Source organism: Phalacrocorax aristotelis, chromosome 24 (assembly GCF_949628215.1).
Source record: "Phalacrocorax aristotelis chromosome 24, bGulAri2.1, whole genome shotgun sequence".
NCBI lineage: Eukaryota > Metazoa > Chordata > Aves > Suliformes > Phalacrocoracidae > Phalacrocorax > Phalacrocorax aristotelis.
The window spans coordinates 7,418,761-7,437,665 of NC_134299.1; the positions used below are offsets into that span (position 1 = coordinate 7,418,761).

The 18,905-nt window shown below is 53.7% G+C and overlaps 2 protein-coding genes across 25 annotated transcripts in view; one reads left to right on the forward strand and one right to left on the reverse strand.

Annotated features, from left to right (window-relative positions):
• Positions 1–566: 566 nt before the first annotated feature.
• On the reverse strand, positions 567–9,688 carry LOC142048066 (interleukin-1 receptor antagonist protein-like). 7 transcript variants are annotated; one of them, XM_075074592.1, is made up of 8 exons: positions 9,573–9,686; positions 4,451–4,519; positions 2,697–2,937; positions 2,555–2,603; positions 2,284–2,473; positions 2,018–2,188; positions 1,179–1,324; positions 567–1,092 (listed from the first exon to the last, which is right to left on the reverse strand). In XM_075074592.1, the coding sequence occupies exons 3-8, from the start codon at positions 2,735–2,737 to the stop codon at positions 880–882; spliced, it is 810 nt and encodes a 269-aa protein (XP_074930693.1). In that variant the 5' UTR covers positions 2,738–2,937; positions 4,451–4,519; positions 9,573–9,686; the 3' UTR covers positions 567–879. The 7 variants fall into 7 exon arrangements, with proteins under 7 accessions (XP_074930693.1, XP_074930694.1, XP_074930696.1 ...); XM_075074593.1 differs by having other exon boundaries at positions 2,697–2,882; positions 9,573–9,666; XM_075074595.1 differs by having other exon boundaries at positions 2,697–2,745; positions 9,573–9,657.
• Positions 9,689–11,279: 1,591 nt separating this feature from the next.
• The window catches only part of OGDH (oxoglutarate dehydrogenase), a 35,537-nt gene continuing 27,911 nt past the window's right edge, over positions 11,280–18,905 (forward strand). For 4 of the 18 annotated variants that reach the window (XM_075074602.1, XM_075074607.1, XM_075074598.1 and 1 more), the window contains exons 1-2: positions 11,329–11,414; positions 14,639–14,887. In XM_075074602.1, the coding sequence (XP_074930703.1) occupies positions 14,666–14,887 (222 nt within the window). In that variant the 5' untranslated portion in view covers positions 11,329–11,414; positions 14,639–14,665. Of the gene's footprint in view, positions 11,434–12,607; positions 12,780–14,638; positions 14,888–18,905 lie in introns of those variants that run through there. The other 14 variants (XM_075074610.1, XM_075074614.1, XM_075074600.1 and 11 more) reach the window with 10 other exon arrangements.

The following is an 18,905-nucleotide window of genomic DNA, read 5'->3' on the forward strand; positions in this document are numbered from 1 at the left end:
TCTTCTGATTTTCTCCCCCATCCCACTGGGGTGGGGGGAGTGAGCAAGTGGCTGCGTGGGGCTCCGGTGCTGTCTGGGGCTAAAACATGATACATGCCATGCCATGCAATGCCATGCCACACCACACCACGCCACACCATGCCATGACATGCAACGCCACACCATGTTGCACCATGTCAGTCCATGCCATGCCACACCACCTGATGTCATGCCATGCTACGGTCCACCACGCTCAGTGGTGGGTGGTGGCAGTGGCTGGGGCAGAGGTGGCAGCCCTGGGTGGCTGCCAGGGGTTGTGGGTGACCCTCACCCATGGAATGCCCACCCCAGCCACCTCCCCGGCTGTGGGCTGGGCATGGGGACGGGGTGGCCAAGGGTCCTGCATGGGGCTGGCCAAGCCCTGGGTTGTGGGGTGGCCCCTGGGCTGTGGGGTGGCCCACCACCCCCTGGGCTTTGAGCCTAGGCCTGGAAAGCCCCCAAAAGCAGCTGAAAGAGCAGGATTTTCCCATCCATAAACCACCCCACATCATTTAACCCCTGTGAAAGCAATGAGCCGAGCAACACCATCCTGGGAAACCCTTTATTTCCACCTCCATCACTAACAAATACACCAACTCCTGATAACAAAACCACAAGATTTCCAATAAAATGTACAGAAGTTAAAAGCAAGAGGTGGACACAATAAATTAGTATAAAAACATGGGACAAACGCAATAAATATGTATAAATTGCAGTGTCTCAGGCCCATGGGGCCCAGAGCTCCTATTTCACCTGAAATAGATGGGGGGGATGGGGGTCCCAGCTAGGAGGGTTTGTACTTGGTACATACAGCCTGAAAACCGGTGACTGCCGGTTGGGTTGGGTTGGGAGCAGGGCTCCTCAGCGCCCACTCAGCTTGTAGGTAGCAATGTTGACCTGGTCAGGATGTTTGGTAATGCTAACAGGCTGCCGAGGCTGCAAGGAGTTGCAGATGAACCAGCCGGGGAAGGCGGCTGACTCGAAGCGGGTGGTGTCGTCAGCTGGGCTGTCCAGGCGGTAGAAGATAAAGCGGGTCAGCTCCGTGCTCTCAATGTCCCTCCTGATGTCAGCTTCCTACAACCAAGGGGGTGAAATGAGGTTCAGGGTAGGATGGAGCCCCCAGCCCCAAGGGGATGAATCCAGCGGGACCCCCTGCTCACCTCCAGCTGAAGCATGGGCTCAGCTCCACTCATCACGCATGACATGTAGAGTTGGTAGCCCTTGATGCCCAGTGCCACTGGCACCCTCCCAGTGCCCAAGCCACCCTGTGGTGACCGGGGACGATACAGAGCAATGTTGAGCTTCACTGCAGAGAGAGGAATGGGTTAATGGGTGGTCAGCCATGTCCTGGGGTACATCAAGCCCTGCATTGCAGCCAGGCGAGGGAGGGGATTGTCCCGCTCTGCTCCATGCTCATGTGGCCTCATCTCAAGTGCTGGGAGCAGTTTTGGGCACCACAGGACATGAAGGGTATAAAGCTACTGGAGAGTGTCCAGAGGGGGCCACAGAGCTGGGGAAGGGTTAGAGGGGAAACCGTACGAGGAGCGGCTGAAGTCCCTGGGTTTGTTCAGCTGGAGCAGAGGAGGCCGAGGGCAGCCCTCATGGCGCTCTGCAGCTCCCTCCCGAGGGCAGGAGGAGGGGCAGGGCTGGTCTCTGCTCTCTGGTGACCAACGCCAGGCCCCGAGGGAATGGCAGGGAGATGTGCCAGGGGAGGGTTAGGCTGGGCATTAGGAGAAGGTTCTTCCCCCAGAGGGTGGTGGAGCCCTGGAACAGGCTCCCCAGGGAGGCATCACGGCACCAGCCTGGCGATATTCAGCAAGTGCTTGGACAAGGCTCTCAGAGACACGGTGTGAATTTGGGGTGTCCTGTGCAGGGACGGGAGCTGGACTCGATGGTCCTTGTGGGTCCCTTCCAGCTCAGGACATTCTATGATTCTATGATTCCTGGGTGGTCCCAGGGATGGGGATGGGGACATTGGGTCGGGACTGTGTCCCCTCACCTTTCTGACTGGCAGAGGGTCCCTGCAAGTGCAGGGCCACCAGCTGGGTGGGCGACTCCAGTACGAAGCACCTGTGGGCAATGTCGAGGATGTCGAAGGACTGGGAGCGGGTGTAGCGGTAGATGGGCGCCCCGGAATAGCTCTCCTCAACCCGCTGGAAGGGGATGGGCTCTGCAGGGAGGGAGATGGTCAGGAAGATGCTGATGCACCTGGGTCCAAGAGAATCTGCCAGCTGGGGTGACACCCCTGATACCACCCTCCCATACCGAAAATTTCATCCAAGAAGCCACCAAGGTCACCGTCGGCAAAGTCCTCATGCATCGGCTGCTCCAGGAGCTTGGTCACAGTCACCACACGGATGGCGGACTGCCAAAAGGTTCTGGCAGGGTGTTCATTGGTCACTGTCATCTGGATGCCCACCCCAGGCGATGTCACGTCCAAGTCCAGGTGGGGTTTCTGGAGAGGAAAGGGGACGTGGGGTGAGGGCCCAGCTTCACCATCATGGGGGTCTCGCCGTTCCCACCACCCCAGTGGTACCTTCTGCAGGCAGAGGCAGTCAGGGCCATAAAATGTCTCCTCGTTCAGGCTGAAAGGCAAAGGGAGATGGTGAAGCCAGGGCTACTATGGCACCAGGGCAGCATCATGTCCCCAGTGTCCCTTCTGGCATGGCCATGCTTACCTGCTGCTCTCCAGTGTGTCCAAATCAGGGACGAACGCCATCTCTGCTGCTGAAGGCAAAAACGAGGTCGGAGACCTACTAGTATCTATCAAGTGCAACGACACTTGGCTGCGTGTCCTGCTTGTCCCACCTGCAGCGTCTCTTGGGTGCTCTCTGAGCCCGGCGCTAGCAGGTTTTCAAGAGCCACTGGAGGAAGTGCCGTCAGAGAGTGATTTCCAGCTTTCGCAATGTTCCCAGTTCCCTGCAAGACCGGGAGGACTGGGGGCCTGGCTGCACAGCTGAGTGACAGGCCGTGTGTGTGGCAGAGGAGGAGCAATGCACTGGGGTTGGTGTAGGGGGCAGAGGGCAGGGGCGATGCTCCGGGGCCGGTGTGTGGGGCACAGAGTAGGGGTGATGTTTGGGGTTAATGTGTGGGGCTGGTGCTCGTGTGCCAGACCTCTGGACAGCTGAGCTGACCCAGCTGGAACTTCCCCATCCCCTTCGAACCAGGGCTGTGACGATGACTACTTTCGTCAGGGCCAGGGACCGCAGCTGCCCCGGAAGCAGCTGGTGGTGCAAGCGCTGCCACTCTGCCATTTCGCCACAGCTACCTCCTGCGCAGCCCAGGCCTGCGGCGCCATGGCCACTCTGTCCCCACCACCCCAATATCAGAGGGCACAGGACCTGACTCCCCCCTCGATCCCTTTAGCCACCGTGGGGACATGGCGTCTGGGGACACAGTAGCTTTGAGGACACTCATTTTCATGACTCTGCAGCCAGTGTGGGGACGTGCGTGCCTGTGTTGCGTGGTCGCAAGTGTTGGGTTGTGCTCATTTCCTTTTTCACTTCTCCAAAGTGCTGGCCCAAAACCATACACTGCTTTTCTCAGCTATGACTCAGCCTTCAGGAAATTGCCCGAAACTTCCTGGGGCACCTCCCGCCTGCCCAGCCTTGCTGCGCCCCCTGCCAGCTCAGCCTGGGGCAGGGCCCACTGCCCGTCGCCCACACCATGATGCTCCCAAAAGCTGGAGGTTCCCCAGGCCACGAGGTCCCCCATGCCAGGGTGTCATCCAAACCATGGTGAGGGTCCCCAGGCCATACTAGGTGTCCCCAGGTCATGGTTCCCAGGCTGATATCCCAAAGAAAATAGATTTTTCTTCTAAGTAATAACAATGACCCATGTGAGCTAGCAAAATAGAATTTCGTGGCCAGAGAAGGCAGCTGAGAGACTGGGAAGCATTTGCTTTAAGACTATATCCTTGAGGAGAGCTGAGAGACTGATAAAAGGGAACATTCCGCCTCAGAAGACACAGAAAGTTGGGTGATAAAGCGTATAGTCACGGCAGACAACTAATTGGGATGTTGATAAGAACTAAAACTGAGTGTCCTTTAGATGAACTATCCTCATTATAATACTAAAAATCACACCCATAGGCCAGAAAACTCAAATAAGCCCCTCACTCTCTGAGCATGCGTGGTAAATTTAAAGGTCAAGTGAGAAAGAGACTACCCAGTTATTAGCAGAGGCATATGAGTACTGACTGTGACCAACACATTTAACCATACAAACGCCTCGTAGTGTCTTGGTGCAGGGTGCTAGCTTTGTGGGTTACCACCTAGCACCTTAGTTTGCGTTTTACACAGCGGGCGAATGGACCCGCTTTTCAGGATAACAGCTTTGGCGACCCAGACGGGACTGCGCGGACAGCCTTGCCTGGACCGTCTCACCGTGCCGATGAGAAGAAGCAACCGACTGGACTCCTGCGTGCACTGACCTGTTGATCAGGGGCTCCACCGGCTCCTCTCTCCTGCAGTCGGGCGGTGAGCGACACAGCGGTGCAATGCTATTCAGAGAGGTATTTTAAGGGGAAAAGGGGGGAAAAGTGAGATCTTAAGGAAGCAGCTGGAGGTGCTTTGGTATTTCCTCTGCATAAGACTCATCAAGAAAGGTATGCAGGAGCAGCAGCAGCGCGGTTTTGTTTCTACACGTTGTATCTGCATTTGGAATTCATGACGTAGGGAGAAAATCCCTCCCTCTGCATGGAATTCAGAAGCTGTTGTGTGTGAAACATTGGTTTGTGTTTCGGTACTGAACTGGTTTCTACTGTTTCCAGGAAGGCTCCTCTTTGTTTTCCCTTAGGACACATCCTAAAGAATTGGAGTAAATTTGGAGGGGAGCCCATGACTAAAGATAAATTAAAATGGTATTGGAATCAATGGTGGCCACAATATCAGTTGGAAAATGGTGAAATATGGCTTGAAAAAAGGTCTTTGAAATATAACACTATATTATAGCTAATGTTGTTTTGTCAGAAAAATGAGAAATAGGATGAAATACCACCTGTCGATTTGTTCTTTACATTAAGAGATGACTGGGATAATAGAAAGAAATGTGGTCTGGTGGATTTGAAACACCAGGATGGAATATATTCTTTAACTGAGAAAAGGGAAAAAAGGAAAAAGAGAGTTTCTGCTATACTGGCTGTAAGACAAAAAAGAAAAAAAAGAGGTTGGAGGATATGTAGGAAGGTACTTGGCTATTGGTAACCCCTCCGAAACAATTCGGATTGGCGTCCGTAAGTGAGGAGCATCATAAACCTGCTCAATTGACTTACAGCTGGGGTGTTGAAAAACACATATATCACACTAATTGTTGCTTGGCCCTGTGTGTCAGACAAGTAAAACATCTGTAAGATGATAACATAAGCCTTGGATAGGTTTAGAGGCAGCCTATTGAACATGCCTGAGATTCCTGCCCTGCCGTGGGAAAGATCATAGCACAGCGGTAAATTACGCCTGCGCGACTCCCTGAAATATGGGCGAACAGGGAAGTTTTGGTGATCCCCTCGGAAGGACGGAGCTCCGCAGTGCCTGCGCCCCCGCTTGTGTACCTCTGCCCGGGGCTGCTTCGAGGATCCCCCAGGGTGGTGATGTAACAAGAACAAATTTACTCTTTGCGTTTCAACCATTGTGTTGCGACTGTCCTGCCTGTGGTGGCGCAGTCGGCGGGATCCAGAAACACCCCAGCACGGCTGGAAAAAGCCAGGGACTGGGGAGGCCACAGTGGTGACTCCCCGTATTCCGGGATGGCCCAGTACAGAGCACTGGACCCCGCGGCCACTTTCCTGGCTACATTGGCTCCACCAGCAGCATGGCCTGAAATAGATGACAGCGGAGGTTACTGCTCCCAGACAATCGAAACGGCTGTGCATGGGCTGCCATGGAAAACGGCATCGAATTCTTCGCGCAAGTTAGTGGGGAGATTGGGATGGTTCTTAGTTACTGTTGGCTGTGAAGCAGTTGCGTTACAGAGTAAAATGAGAGAACTGGAAAAGGAAGTCGGGACTTCACAAGATGCAAAGGCGGTCACACAGGAAGTAACTACTATTCAAGCAGAGTGGTGCCTGACAGGTTTGATTGGAATGTGCTAGATTGAATTTATAGCTGATATTGCTGTTTAGCTATTAGTGGGCAGGCTTCTCTGCCGGCTGTGGGGCTCGCTTGCCTCACTGTATGGTAGAGTTTAGTGCTCGTTAGTGGCTGCTTTTTGCTTTCACTGCTTGCTGTACCACTGATCATCTGACTGCTGTGCCTGGGAACAGTTTGGTAACAGTGATGGCTTGTGTGTGGGTTACGGGATCCAATCGGACAGGGCAGCAGTAATGAGGAGTATCAAAATGCAGTTTTTGAGAGGAGCGCCTGCCTCACTAAAGCCCTTGATTATACCAGAGGCAGCAGGTAACGCAGGCACCCTAGCAAATACCCTGAGGGAAATGGGGGCTGTAATTTCGGGACCATCTGTTCAGGTGGTGAATAAAGGAAAGCCGGCAAAACCGAAAGGAGTTATGGCACGAGGAGTCAAATGTAGAATGATCTTTGTACAAGCTGGTGTCCCACAGTCAGAAATATATGGGATGATAACTAGTTGTAAGCGACCTTTAAGTGAGACTAAGGTAAGCATTGTTGGTGTTACAGGGGAAAGAACGTTGAGGCCATTTTCACAGGCTATGGAGCTCACAGCTGGGGATACTAAATTAACACATGAACTCCTCCATATGCCAGAATTTCCTTTCCCATTACTTAGATGGGATTTACTCTGTAAATTAAATGCACAATTAACCTTCTCTGAAGATTCTGTCCTGTTACATATTCCCTCAGAGAACACATGGAGAGCCCAGATATGCCTGCTGACTGAGAAGGATCCTGCAGAAGGAGATATTGCAGATGAGGTATCAGATGCGGTAATACCCATGGTGTGGTCATCGGGAATGCCAGGATGGGCCAAGAATGTGACTCTGATAAAGACTGAACTAAAACCGGGAACTCAACCAGTAAGAAAGAAACAATACCCTATTAAACTGGAAGCCCAGAAGGGATTAGAATTCCTTTTTAGAACAGGGACAATTAAGGGATTGTCAGTCTGAATAGAAGAGAAAATTAATGGAAGCCCCTGCCTTGGGGGTCCCGAATCTGAGAAAACGCTTTCAGTTATAAGTACACGAAAGATGACAAGTGGCATTGGGAGTGCTGACACAAAAGCTGGGGAGCTGGAAGGGACCAGTGGGATACTTTTCCAAATGACTAGATGAGGTCAGTAAAGGCTGGCCTGCCTGCTTGAGGGCAGCAGCGGCCACTGTAGCCTTAATCGAGGAATCTCGGAAACTGACAATGGGCCAACCGATTACTGTGCTTGTACCTCATGCTGTATCGTCTCTCCTTGAAAACAAGGGACACCACTGGATTTCCCTGAATAGGTTAGTGAGATATCAAGCCGTATTACTAGAACAAGATGATGTCATGCTTCCTCTAAACTCTACCTTAAATCCTGCCACTTTACTCCCAGTTTCTGAGGCTGATGAATTACAGCATGACTGACTAACCACCATTGAGCAAGTGTATTCCAGCAGAGCAGATTTACAGGACAAGCCTCTGCCCGACATGGAAGTGAAACTTTTCACCGATGGTAGCAGCTACCTGCTGGAAGGAAACGCAGAGCTGGATACACGGTGGTAACAAATACCCAGACACCAGAAACCAGAGCACTGCCTGGTAATACATCTGCTCCAAGGGTGGAGTGCATAGCACTGACTCGAGCTTTCGAACTGAGTCATGAGAAAGGAGTTAATCTATATACTGATTCCAAGTATGCATTTGGAGTGGTACCTGCACAGGGGGCAATTTGGGAAGAAAGAGGATTGTTAAAGTCACAAGGGGCTCCAATAAAATATGGAACAGAAATTATGAGACTTCTGCAAGTAGTTCTCCAACCAAAGGAGGCTGCAATAATACATTGTAAAGCTCACCAAAAGGGAAATAATGAAATTGTGAAAGGTAATTGAAAAACAGATATGTTAGCTAAAGAGGTAGCCCTGAAGGAACCAAAATTTGAAGGAGCATTAATTCCAGGATCTCATTTAGAATTATCACCACCAAAATATGCTGAGAAAGAAAACCAGTTAGCAGAACAATTGGATTGCTCCAAAAATGATCAAGGTGGGTGGGTGATGCCACTGAAACAATTATTGGTTCCTCAGAAAATGATGGAAACATTTCTTACGAGGCTGCACCAAGAAGAACATACAGCAGCAGATGCGCTGATATTAACTGCTAAGAGAAGCTTTTTGGGCCCAAGATGCAAACTATTGTAGTGAAAAGATGTACTTTCTGTTGTGCTAATAACCCCAAAATTGGGAAGAAGATAATGGAGGACTTGTAAGACAAGGAATAACTGGCGTATAGACGAGGAATACTGGCAGATAGACTTTTCAGTTACCTAGATGCAATCAGCAAAAATATTTATTGGTATTAGTACATACTTTCTCTGGTTGGCCAGAGGCTTTCCTGTGTCACACAAAGAAAGCTAGAGAAGTGCTCAGGATTTTATTGAAAGAAATTATTCCTAGTTTTGGTATTCCAGAGGGAATCTCTGAGACTTTTCTTTGTACAAAAATGAAATGAAGAAAATACCTCTGCTCTGTGTGTAGTTTGGTGTTTTCCACACTGGGCAAACGAACCTACTTTTCAGGATAACAAGACCATATGAGGGGTCCCCAGGCCATGGTGGGGGTTGCCAGGCCAAACTAAAAGTCCACAGGACATGGCGGGGTCCCCAGACCGTAGTGGGGGTCCCCAGACCATACTAGGCATCCCCAGGCTGTGGCGGGTGTCCCAGGCCATAATAGGGGTCTCCAGGCCATAGTAGGGGTCCCCAAGCCATACTGGGTGTCCCCAGGCCGTGGTGTGGGGTCCCTAGACCACAGTAATGGTCTCCAGTCCATACTAGGGGTCCCCAGGCCATGGTGGGGTCCCCAGGCCATACTGGGGTTCCCCAGGCAATACTGGGGGTCCCAAGGCCAGGGTGTGTGTTCCAGAGTATACTAGGGGTCCCCAGGCTATGGTGGGGGCCTGTTGTGTTAATGGTAGGAGTTTGAGGAGTGGCTAGGGAGAGACCCTACCATTGAGTCACAGGGTTCAGACAGGACCCCCTTGCTTTCTAAACTTCTCAGAGAGGAGTCTAGGTGCAGCTAAGTCCAGTCTCAGTCTCAGACTTGGTCAATGGTTTATTTTCTAAGGGTTGTAGATGTAACCACTCATCAGAGTATTTGTTGTTAGTAACCAATTTGCCAGATGCCCCAGCCGGTGGCGTTCAGTGAGAATGATCACAGCTAGATTAATGAATAGAACAATTTATTAAAGCAACAGACACAGAGGTTCTTTGGATTACTGGTGGTAAGATTGATGGTTACAAGGCACACAAAAATACTAAGATGAGTAACGCTGCTAGGCTGCAAATGCATTAAACAAATATGAAGCATTGGAGATTTAAAGTGAAGCTATAGGGAGGTTTCTAAGTTTTCCCAGGGAAACATTTGGTATAACCAGATGTTTTGATCTTACCCAAAGGTGTCCCAGTGGGGGGGAAGGAGGCTCAGCCCGTCAACTGGTCCCAGAAGTCAGAGTGGTACGCGATGGTATTGTCCCCAACACCCTCTTTCTCTTCACACATTTTGTACTATTTTTTATCTTTCAGGTGGAGCTTGAGTGACTCTAGTCATGCATACCTTTATTACGATTGGTGTAAAATTTCCTCACTTTGCTTTTAAAAGCATAGACTAGAAGAAATTCCAAGCGCATGCCCAGTGAGGGGTTGTCACACCTGAGAGGCGGGTAACTTTTGGGATGGAGGTGTGTTTTGGTATTACAATGATATTAAAATGAGCAAAGTTCACTGAAAGGACAGCATTTCATCAGAAGTATGACGGACTGTTGGCTCAGGGTAGCAAATACGCAGCACACCAGCTCCAGGGTACCTCGAGTTCCCATTTATCACAGAGCCTGGCCGCGATGCCTCCACACCACTCCACCCTCCGGACACTCCTCTTAGAGTCAGGACGCCAAGTTCTCCTGGCATTGCTGACATCTGTGGTTACTGGGGAACTTCCATAGAATGGATTCCTCACATAGCAGCTGCACTTCACCTGGACAGCTTCTTCAGGGCTGTACCTTTTCTAAAATCATGTTTAATTTCTAAGTCACCTCCAGCGATTATTCCACAGAGCCCCAGCCCATACTAGGGGTCCTCAGGCCATACTGGGGGTCTGCAGGCCATACTAGGGGTCCCCAGGCTGTGGTGGGTGTCCCAGGAATGTGGTGGGTTTCTCAGGACATACTGGTGGTCCCCAGCCCATACTGGGGGTCCCAAGGCTGTGGTGGGGACCTCAGGCCATGCTAGGGGTCCCAGGCCATACTAGGTGTCTGCAGGACATACTGTGGGTCCCCACGCTGTGGTGGGTGTCCCCAGGCCATGGTGGGGGCCTTCAGGCCATACTGGGGGACCCTGGCCATACTGAGGTCCCCAGGCTGTACAGGGGGTACCCAGGCTGTGGTGGGGTCCCCAGTCCATACTGGGGGTTCCCAGCCCATACCAGGGGCCTCCTGGCCATCCTAGGGGTTCCCAGGCCATACTGGGGTCCCCAGGCCATGCTAGGGGTCCCCAGGCCATACTGGGGTTCCACAGGCAATCCTGGGGGCCCCAGGCTGTGGTGGGGGACCCTGGCCATTGTGGGGGTCTCCAGGCCATACTAGGGGTCCCCAGGCCATACTGAGCTTCCCCAGGCAATACTAGTGGTCCTGAGGCCGTGGTGGGTGTCCAAGGCTATACTAGGTTCCCAGGTGATGTTAGGGTCCCCAAGGCATTGTGAGGGTCCCCAGTAAATACTAGGGATCCCCAAGACATAGCATGGTCCCCAGGCCACACTGGGGGTCCCAAGGATGTTGTGGGTGTCCCTGGGCCGTGGTGGGGTCTCCAGCCATACTGGGGGGCCCTGTCCATGGTGGGGGTCCCCAGGCCATACTAGGGGTACCCCAGCTCTGGTGAGGTCCCGAGGCTGTGGCAGGTTCTCTAGGCCATACCGGCGGCCCCCAGGCCATACCGGGGGTCTCCAGGCCGTGGCGCCGAGGCCGGAGGCGGGGCCCCGCCCGGTAACCGCGGCAACCGCCCCTCCCTCGCCCGCTCCTCCCAAGCCCCGCCCCAAGTCCTGTACCCGCCCCTGGAGACCCGCTCCGCCCGGCGCGCGGAGGCGGTGGCGCAGGCGCGTTGGGCGGGGCTGTGAGGGGGCGTGGCGGCGGGCGGTGGGGCGTGGCGACGCGGTGACGCAGCGGGCGGGGCGGGGCGCAGCCGGCGGTTGCAGCCGCTGTCAGAGTCGGGGCCACGAGCGGGGCGGACGGACGTGCCGGTGGGTCTCGTGGCGGGGCTGAGGTGGGCAGCGGGGCCGGGGCGGGGCCGGGCGGGCAGGGGCGAGGGCCGGGGCGGGGCGGGGGGCGCGCGCGCGGGCGGGCGATGGGGGGGCCGCAGCCGCACCTCGGTGTCCTTGGCGCCGCCGCCCGGGCGCCTCGGGGCGGGGGGGGGCGGGATTGCTGCTAGAAGGGCAGCCCTGCGCGGCCAATGAGATGGCGGCTCGGAGCCTCACGCCGCTCCGATAGGCCGCGAGGGTCGCAAACCCCGGCTGGCGGCGGCGGGCGCTGATTGGCGGACGCCGAGCGGAGGCGGCCCCGGCGCCCGCGCGCGTCTGTGTGTGTCTGGGGGGCCGGGCCGCGCCCCCTTCCCGCGCCCCCTTCCCGCGCCCCCTTCCCGCCCAGCCTGCACGTGGGGCGCACCGGGAACCCCGGAATCCCCCGGCCCCCCGCCCGCCCCGGCGGGTGGGTCCCTCGCTCCGGCCCGGGGCGGCCTCGGAGGGCAAGAGCACGCGGGGGGGGTCACCGGTGTCCCCCCGCCCCGGAGGGGGTCAGCGCCTGCCTGCGGCTGCTCGGGGCCTTCGGTGGGCGCGGCCCGGCAGCGGCTGGTGCTGGAGTAGCTGGGCCGGGACCCCGCGGCCCTGGGCCGGCCCCGGCCCCGCCGCTGCCTTACCGCCGAATTTGTTCTGGTTTTAACCCACCCCCCCAAAAAAAAAAGCGCAGTTCCCGGCTAACCGCCTTCTGGGGCGGGTGTCACAGGTTCCGGCTGACAGAGGTCGAATTTAGTACCTTAATCTGCTTAACGGTACGCTCTCCCAGCCGTTAATCTGTTATGAATATTTGTGCTGTTTGACCTCGCAGTGAAATTTGGGTTGTGTTGCCACCAGGCCCCAGCTGACAAGCCCGGGCTGCCTCCCTCTCCTTAACGCCTCTTCTGCTGTAACTCAGTGTGTGAACTTTGTGTTCATGTGTGACCCCTGTATCGGTTATCTTGGGCTCAGTTTCCTACGTCCTTGTTCCCGGTCATCATGCGCTATTTCGATTTACCTCGGAACCATCCCTGCTCTGAGGTTGCCTGGCACCACAGCACGGGCTCCGGCGCCGCTGGGAAGCCAACCCGTTCTTCGAGAGGCCCTCAAAGATCGCCTGGTTCTGCTCATTTTGGGTCAAACCCTGGCATTAACCCTGCTTTTTTTCAGAGAGGTCACTGGGACGCTGCCGAGTGCAGCACAGAAACCGGACACCAAAGCCGGAGACGCCGCTGCTGCTTTCATCCTAAAGCTTTTCCCCTGCTGCGTGCGTGCTTGTGCACCCGATTCAGTCGGCCCTCTAAAATTTCTGCATGTGTTGTCCTGCTTAAATCTGAGGAGGGTAAGCTGGGAAAACACCTGGTGCTGCCCCGCTTGCTGTCCTGCGCCTGCCTGCCATTTCTTGCCTGTTACGGTCTTGGTTTGAGTGCGGGCAGAAATGAGCAAGCAGGGTGGAAAGGATGAGAGGTCTTCCCTTTTCCCCTTGGGTAAATCTGTAAAACGCTTCGGCTGAATTAGAGCGATCCCAGATCTTCCTCAGGCTCTTTGGACCAAAATCCTGTGTTTTGAGGCAGGAAGCGTAGCCGCTGCCGTGCCGAGCAGTCAGAACTGGATCCAGCAATGCAAATCTGGAAGCCTGGCAGATGAAATGCTGGTAATGAAGGTGTACTTTTTTTTTCTCCAGTCCACTGTGAAACTTAATTTCAACGTGGTGAATGTGCGATAGCTGCTTTGACATCGGGCTGCTGCTCGTTAAACTGGTCGGGGATATGGACACCGGCCAGTTGGGTCGCCTCTAGCCCTGGGTCCTGCCTCTTGCAAGAGGAGCTGGGTTGAAAGGGCGGCTCCAAGAAGACCTGCTTCCAAGTGGCAGTGCTTCCTCAAGATGCTTGTGCTCCAGCGCTTTCCCTTGGGCTGCGGCTGTCAGTCGGGTGTGTGTAAAGGGAGCGTTGTTAACCCCAGGCCTCCCTTGACACGCGGGGCTGCGCCCTGTCAAGAGCTGCAAGGTGGAGGTTGCTGGGGGACCTTTGAGAGGTCCTGTGCCGGCTCCGTATTGCTTTTCTGGGCTCTCTTCGCAGGGGAGAGCCCACCTCAGGGTCTTCCAACTGCATTGGCCTTCTTGGGCGTGAGCTTTCAAGAAGCAGCGCTGAAGTGGTCTGTGCTGGAGCCCACATCCCAAGTGCTTTGCGCCACCATACCTCTACCTTGCAAGGGGTCTTCCTGTAGGCGGTTTCTTTCCCAGCTTTATTGTGGTGCGTGTAACACAAACTGGTGAGAAGAAAACCTTGGCCAAGCAGAGTAGTCGTGGGGTGAGTAATGCAGCAAAAATTGAAGCCAAGACCCTTTACATGGGAGAGAGACTGATCGAAAGAACTTCCGTACTGGGTTGGCGTAACAAGAGTTGTCCTCCTGTGGCTTGCGCAGACCTGGAGGAGCATGCCCCACTAGACTGGATCAGCTTGACCTGAAGGAAAATGTGATCTTTGGTGTTAAAATCCAGCTGGTAACAACTCTTTTTCCAGCACCCTTCTGAGCACGGTGCTTGAAATTGCTTTTCTTTAAACTTGTACGGCTGAGTGCAGTTCTGCAAATGGGAGATTGAAGAGCCGAAGTGTCCAGCTCCTGCTGGAACCTGAGTTTTGTAGAGAGGATTTTCCTGTTTAAAACAAAGACAATTCTTGGAGGAAAAATCAGAAAATGAAAAGACATCAAAGAATAGTTTATGGACTTATTAATGGAAAATGAGTAGATGATGTTGGCTAGGAACTAAAGAGGAAAGCACTGGGGGAACCTGATACCTTATACTGTTAATCCGGGCTACGCTTCACTACCCAACGTTGTGTATTTTGTACGAAGGTGGTGATACAAAAAGGTGCGCGTGGCTTTGACGTGCAGCGGCTTGTTTGAGGCTGGTATTGGGCACCCCACCGAGTGGCTCTGCTTTTCACCGTCGTGCCAGGGGAGGTGGTGGTGCTGTGCTGGCAGGGGTTGGGGAGGCAGCCCCGGCTGCGCCCAGCATCTTGAGCAAAAATGCGTTTCCCAGCGACTGGGGACTCAGCCATGGGACGGGTGGGTGGATTAATCTGAATTAAAAACTGATCTGAAGCTCAGTTCTCCGTGCTTGGGGCGGAGTGGGGATGGTCTCTGCTCTGCGCTCTCCTGCAAAAATTTTTAACCCACTTTTCCCTTCTCTCCTGACAGGAACTTGTGTGAGGCGACAGAACAAACATGCTTAACTTAAGGACTTGTGTGGCAAAGCTGAGGCCGTTGACGGCCTCGCAGACTGTAAAGACAATTTCCCAACACAGGCCGGCAGCACCCAGGACGTTTCAACAGATCAGGTGCTACAGTGCACCAGTGGCTGCTGAGCCTTTTTTGAGCGGGACTAGTTCAAACTACGTGGAGGAAATGTATTATGCTTGGCTGGAAAATCCCAAAAGTGTACATAAGGTAAGGAGCAACCTCGCCAGGAATTCGCCTTCGCTTCTCTCTCTGTGTGTCTGGGCAGTGGGTTCAGGTAAGTGCACGTGCCTCAAGGATTGAATCCAGCTGGAGGGGCCAGGCAGTTATGGATGGTCCTTCTGCCTCGCTTTGCACGAAAGAAACACCAGTGGTTCCTTGAGCAAGAGCCAAGAGGAGTTTCTCTGTTCAAGAGGGAACGCCGTGGGCTTGTGGGACGCGGGCAGCACCCTGGATCGCAAGCGGATACAAGGAATGCCTTCTCCTGGGAATCCACCTTTAACAAGCTCCCAATGCTTTATTTTTTCCATCTCTGATGGCTCATCAGGAGGGTTCATTCTGGAGCAGAGGATGTGGGGGAGGCCGGGAGGGTATGCTCTACATCGTGGCTGGTTTCCTTTTTGCTTCAGGCATGGGTGGTGTTACGTGTTGGGTAGATGGGCTTTGCTAAGCTTGGCTCTGAGCTTGTGTGCATAAAGCCAGGCTGCTGATCTGCAGCCTGGGGAGGGGGACTGGCTCTGGTGGCCAGAGGAATTGCCACGAGCTTCTCCCAGACTTAAAATTGGGAAAGCAACCCAGCCGTGGGCAGTATGCGCAGAGGTCTGTCTTGATCTGAGTTACTGAAGCTCCACCAGCGAGGAGAAGGCCGGCTCTTTAAGCCCAGTAGATGAGGGCTCAGCTGGGAAGAGGATTTCTGAAACCCGACTGCATTCCCCATCCCTAGTGTTTCACAAGTAAAATGTTCCTTTAGTGACTAAGTGTCAGCAGGGGATTTTTAAGACAGTTTCATACATGTCCTGATGTAGAGCAGGGCTCTGTTCACATGTATATTTATTATTCGGTAGCATATGAGCAGTCTGCAAACCAGAACATGATGGTTAAATGAGCAGTCGAGGGTGAGTAAGGAATCTCATGCTCCAATGCTTGCATCAGTGTTGAGCTTGTTTTTGATGGCACGGATCCCACGCACCCAAAACGCATTGTAAGGGCGCTGTAAAGGTCTTAAGGTAGGATCAAAGCTGGATTTTCACAAACAATGTTGACTTTATGCTTCTTTCGAGGCAAACGGGGGGCTGAGCCAAGCAATTCAGACTCGGAAAGCACGAAATATGCTGATTTGGGCTGTGCCCTTTGTCAAATAGTGACTTGAAAGCTACCTGAGCACTTGCACGTGGTGCAACCCGGTCCTTCAGAGGCGGGATATGGAATTAAAAGCCGTGAATCTAAATGCTGTAGGCTCATTTTAAAACAAGTGAGGGTGACACCATGCTTGTCCCAGTGACAGGCACAGTTGTGTCTTTGGCAGAGTCTTCACGATTTGATACTGGCTCTTTGATCTACAGACCCTGCTCGGTCTTGAATGTTGCTCTGAGCAGATGTGAGAGTAAACATCGAGACTAACTGGGGCAGCTGGCTGGGAAGAGTATTTGGGTTCTGAGACCAGACCTCTGGGTATCTTCTGGTCTTGTCTCCTCTTTAATGTAGCCCCTGTAGCTTCATTAGCGTGTCTATAGGTAGGCAGTGCACGCGGTGCTGTACAGGAGTCCTCATGCATGCTTGGCTGAAGAGATTGGAGGGGAGTTCAGGTTGGAAGGAGCTTCTACCAAGGTGTGGTTGGCTTGGAGGTGACATCTAGCTTCATGGCTAGACCAGGTGACTCAGGGCCTCGTGTGGTCAAGTTTTGAGCACCTACAAGGCAGGAGCCTGCCCCCCGCCCCCGGCCCCCAGTCCAATGTTTATGGTGAAGAATTGCAAGTGTGTATTAGCCACCCCTGGAAATCAGTGTCCCTTGAAGTACTTTTAAGTGCTTAGAGAGCAGTGCAGGAGTTGCAATAAGATTTTGCCTCCAGCATGGCTGGGATTGGTTTGTGGCAGTAGGAAAATCGGTGTGAAATGAAACAGGGTCTTATTGTTGCCAGAAAGTGAACCTGACAGATGTCAGTATTGTAAAAAGAAGGTCTTAGGGAATGCTTTTGAACCAAAACCAAGCTGGCATCCTGCTTGGCAGAAAGGTGTTTGGACCAGGGGGGTTGGACTTATATGGTCTTTGAAAGTCCCTTCCATCCCAAACCATTCTGCAATCCTATGAAATCCAGCTCCAGGTTACAGAAGTCCTGGTGGGGCTGATACCTGAGGTTTGATGTTGACTTTGCTGTTGCCCCCTGACTCACTTGACCCTCGTCCTTGACTCATCTCTCCTGGGTGGGTCCGACATCATTCCAGTGACCACTTTACCAAGGTCCCTTCCCAGCTCCTAGCTTTGCCCCTTTCTCCTCTCCACACTTTCATGGCTCACCCTGTCCCCTCCGGGATGCTGAGCTGCTGCGGTGGGATCGGGGTCACAGCCGTCCCTGGTCTCAGCTCGCAAGTGGTCCCCGTCAGCCTCTCCAGCGCGGCAGTGGAGCGTGTCATCCCCTGATAAGTGCTGGCCTCCATCCCATTAGACACAGGGTCAGATCTGAGGATAGAGTTCCCATAAACAGCTGGGCTGTCGCACAGGCCTGGCTGTGGCTTATCTGTTCCCTGCATGGAACGGGCTGGCTGCACCTCGCCGTGCTGCCTTTAGCTGGTGAGGGCGAGACCTTCAGCCAGGCAAGAGCTGGGGTGTCTTTGCTGCTGTCACCAAAAACCCGTGAGAACTCCAGCTGGCACGGCTGTCCTGGCTGAGCACAATGAATTCACTTGCTTTGTGCAGACACTGGTGGCTTAAACTGCAGAAAATGCTTAAGTGTTTGTTTAGAATAGGGAAGGCTGTGAAAAACAAACAAACCAACCAACCCAAAACCCCAATAAGCTATTTCAGGCTTTTTTATCCTGTGTGTAGTCCTTCAGCTGAACTTGTTTCTGAGTCTGATGGGCAAAGAAGAGCAGAGCTGGGGAAAGAGGAGGCGAGGGTGCGGGGATTGGTGCCGGTGGGCTGCCACAGGGTCAGTGCTGCTTTCTTCTGGGACCTCTTCCCAAGGGAGCGGGGACGCCCTCCTCCTGCCCCACATGGTCCGGTGGCTCTTTGCCAGCTCGGGCATGGTGCTGGCTACTAGCAATGCTTGGCACAGCCCATGCCGTCTCCCCAGGACCCCGAGCAACTTGCTTGCTTCAGGGCAGGTGGCCAGAGAGCTTCGGCTGCAGGTGGATGATACCTGCAGTCACATACCTGCGACAAGTTTAGCCTTCTTAACCAGGAGCCCCTGCATTCAGGTTGAACTGGTGTGGAGGGATACAGCTCTCCTCTTTAACATGGGTTCTTATTGTGCCAGTGTTTTGATTTTTTTAATATTGAAAGTGGTTATATGGCAACGCGTGTAGCCTGTGCAGCGTAACGCCAGCCTCGCTGACATGACAGCAGGAACCCACAGCCTTGAGCGAGGCCAGAGCCCTGTGCCTGGCCCAGGGGGTGCCTTTGGCTGCGTCCTTTGCGCTCGTGCTCCCAAATAGGGGCCCAGGCTGAATTTCTAGGAGCCTCACTTGAGAGTTTGAAATGCTTGCATTTCATTCCCCATCTCCAGAAGTGTGTACCCTGGAGAACTGCACGGTTTTTTTTGTGTTGATAAGGGCCAAGGTGATGTGCAGAGCACAAACCGATCAATCTCTGCTTGGCCTCCTACTCTTAGCAAAGATTACCTGCCATGAATTTGGTTCGGGCTCTTCCAGCGTGAACTCTGAATATACCTCCTCCCAGCTGAAGCACAAGGTTCTGCCTGGCTTGCCGACCGCGTGGAGCAGGTCTGCTTGGTGCTTTCTGTCCCCTGGAGTCCATGGCAGGAGAAGGAGCAGGAATGCAGCCTGAGGTGGAGGTAGGGTCTGTGTCTCCCTTGTGCACCTCCCAGCCTGGAGCAGCCCCAGCCCAATTTGAGGTGCCCTGTGGCGGGTAGGAGATGTCGATCCTCTCCCCTTGCCATACGTGCCTGTCTCTGAGCTGGCTTTGTGGTAGAGGCTGTGACCCACAGCCTTCTCCAGGAACCAAGTCTGATGCACGAAGTGAAAGGCGCTGCTTTCACTTGGTGAGCTGCTT

Bases quoted from the DNA above. Each gene is read 5' to 3' on its own strand.
- LOC142048066 (XM_075074587.1), bottom strand. From the start codon at position 2,737: ATGGCGTTCGTCCCTGATTTGGACACACTGGAGAGCAGCAG. The intron at 1,325-2,017 runs GTGAGGGGACAC...CTCTCTCTGCAG, and splicing joins ACCCTCTGCCAGTCAGAAAG to TGAAGCTCAACATTGCTCTG. The intron at 1,093-1,178 runs GTGAGCAGGGGG...CCTTGGTTGTAG, and splicing joins AGCCCATGCTTCAGCTGGAG to GAAGCTGACATCAGGAGGGA.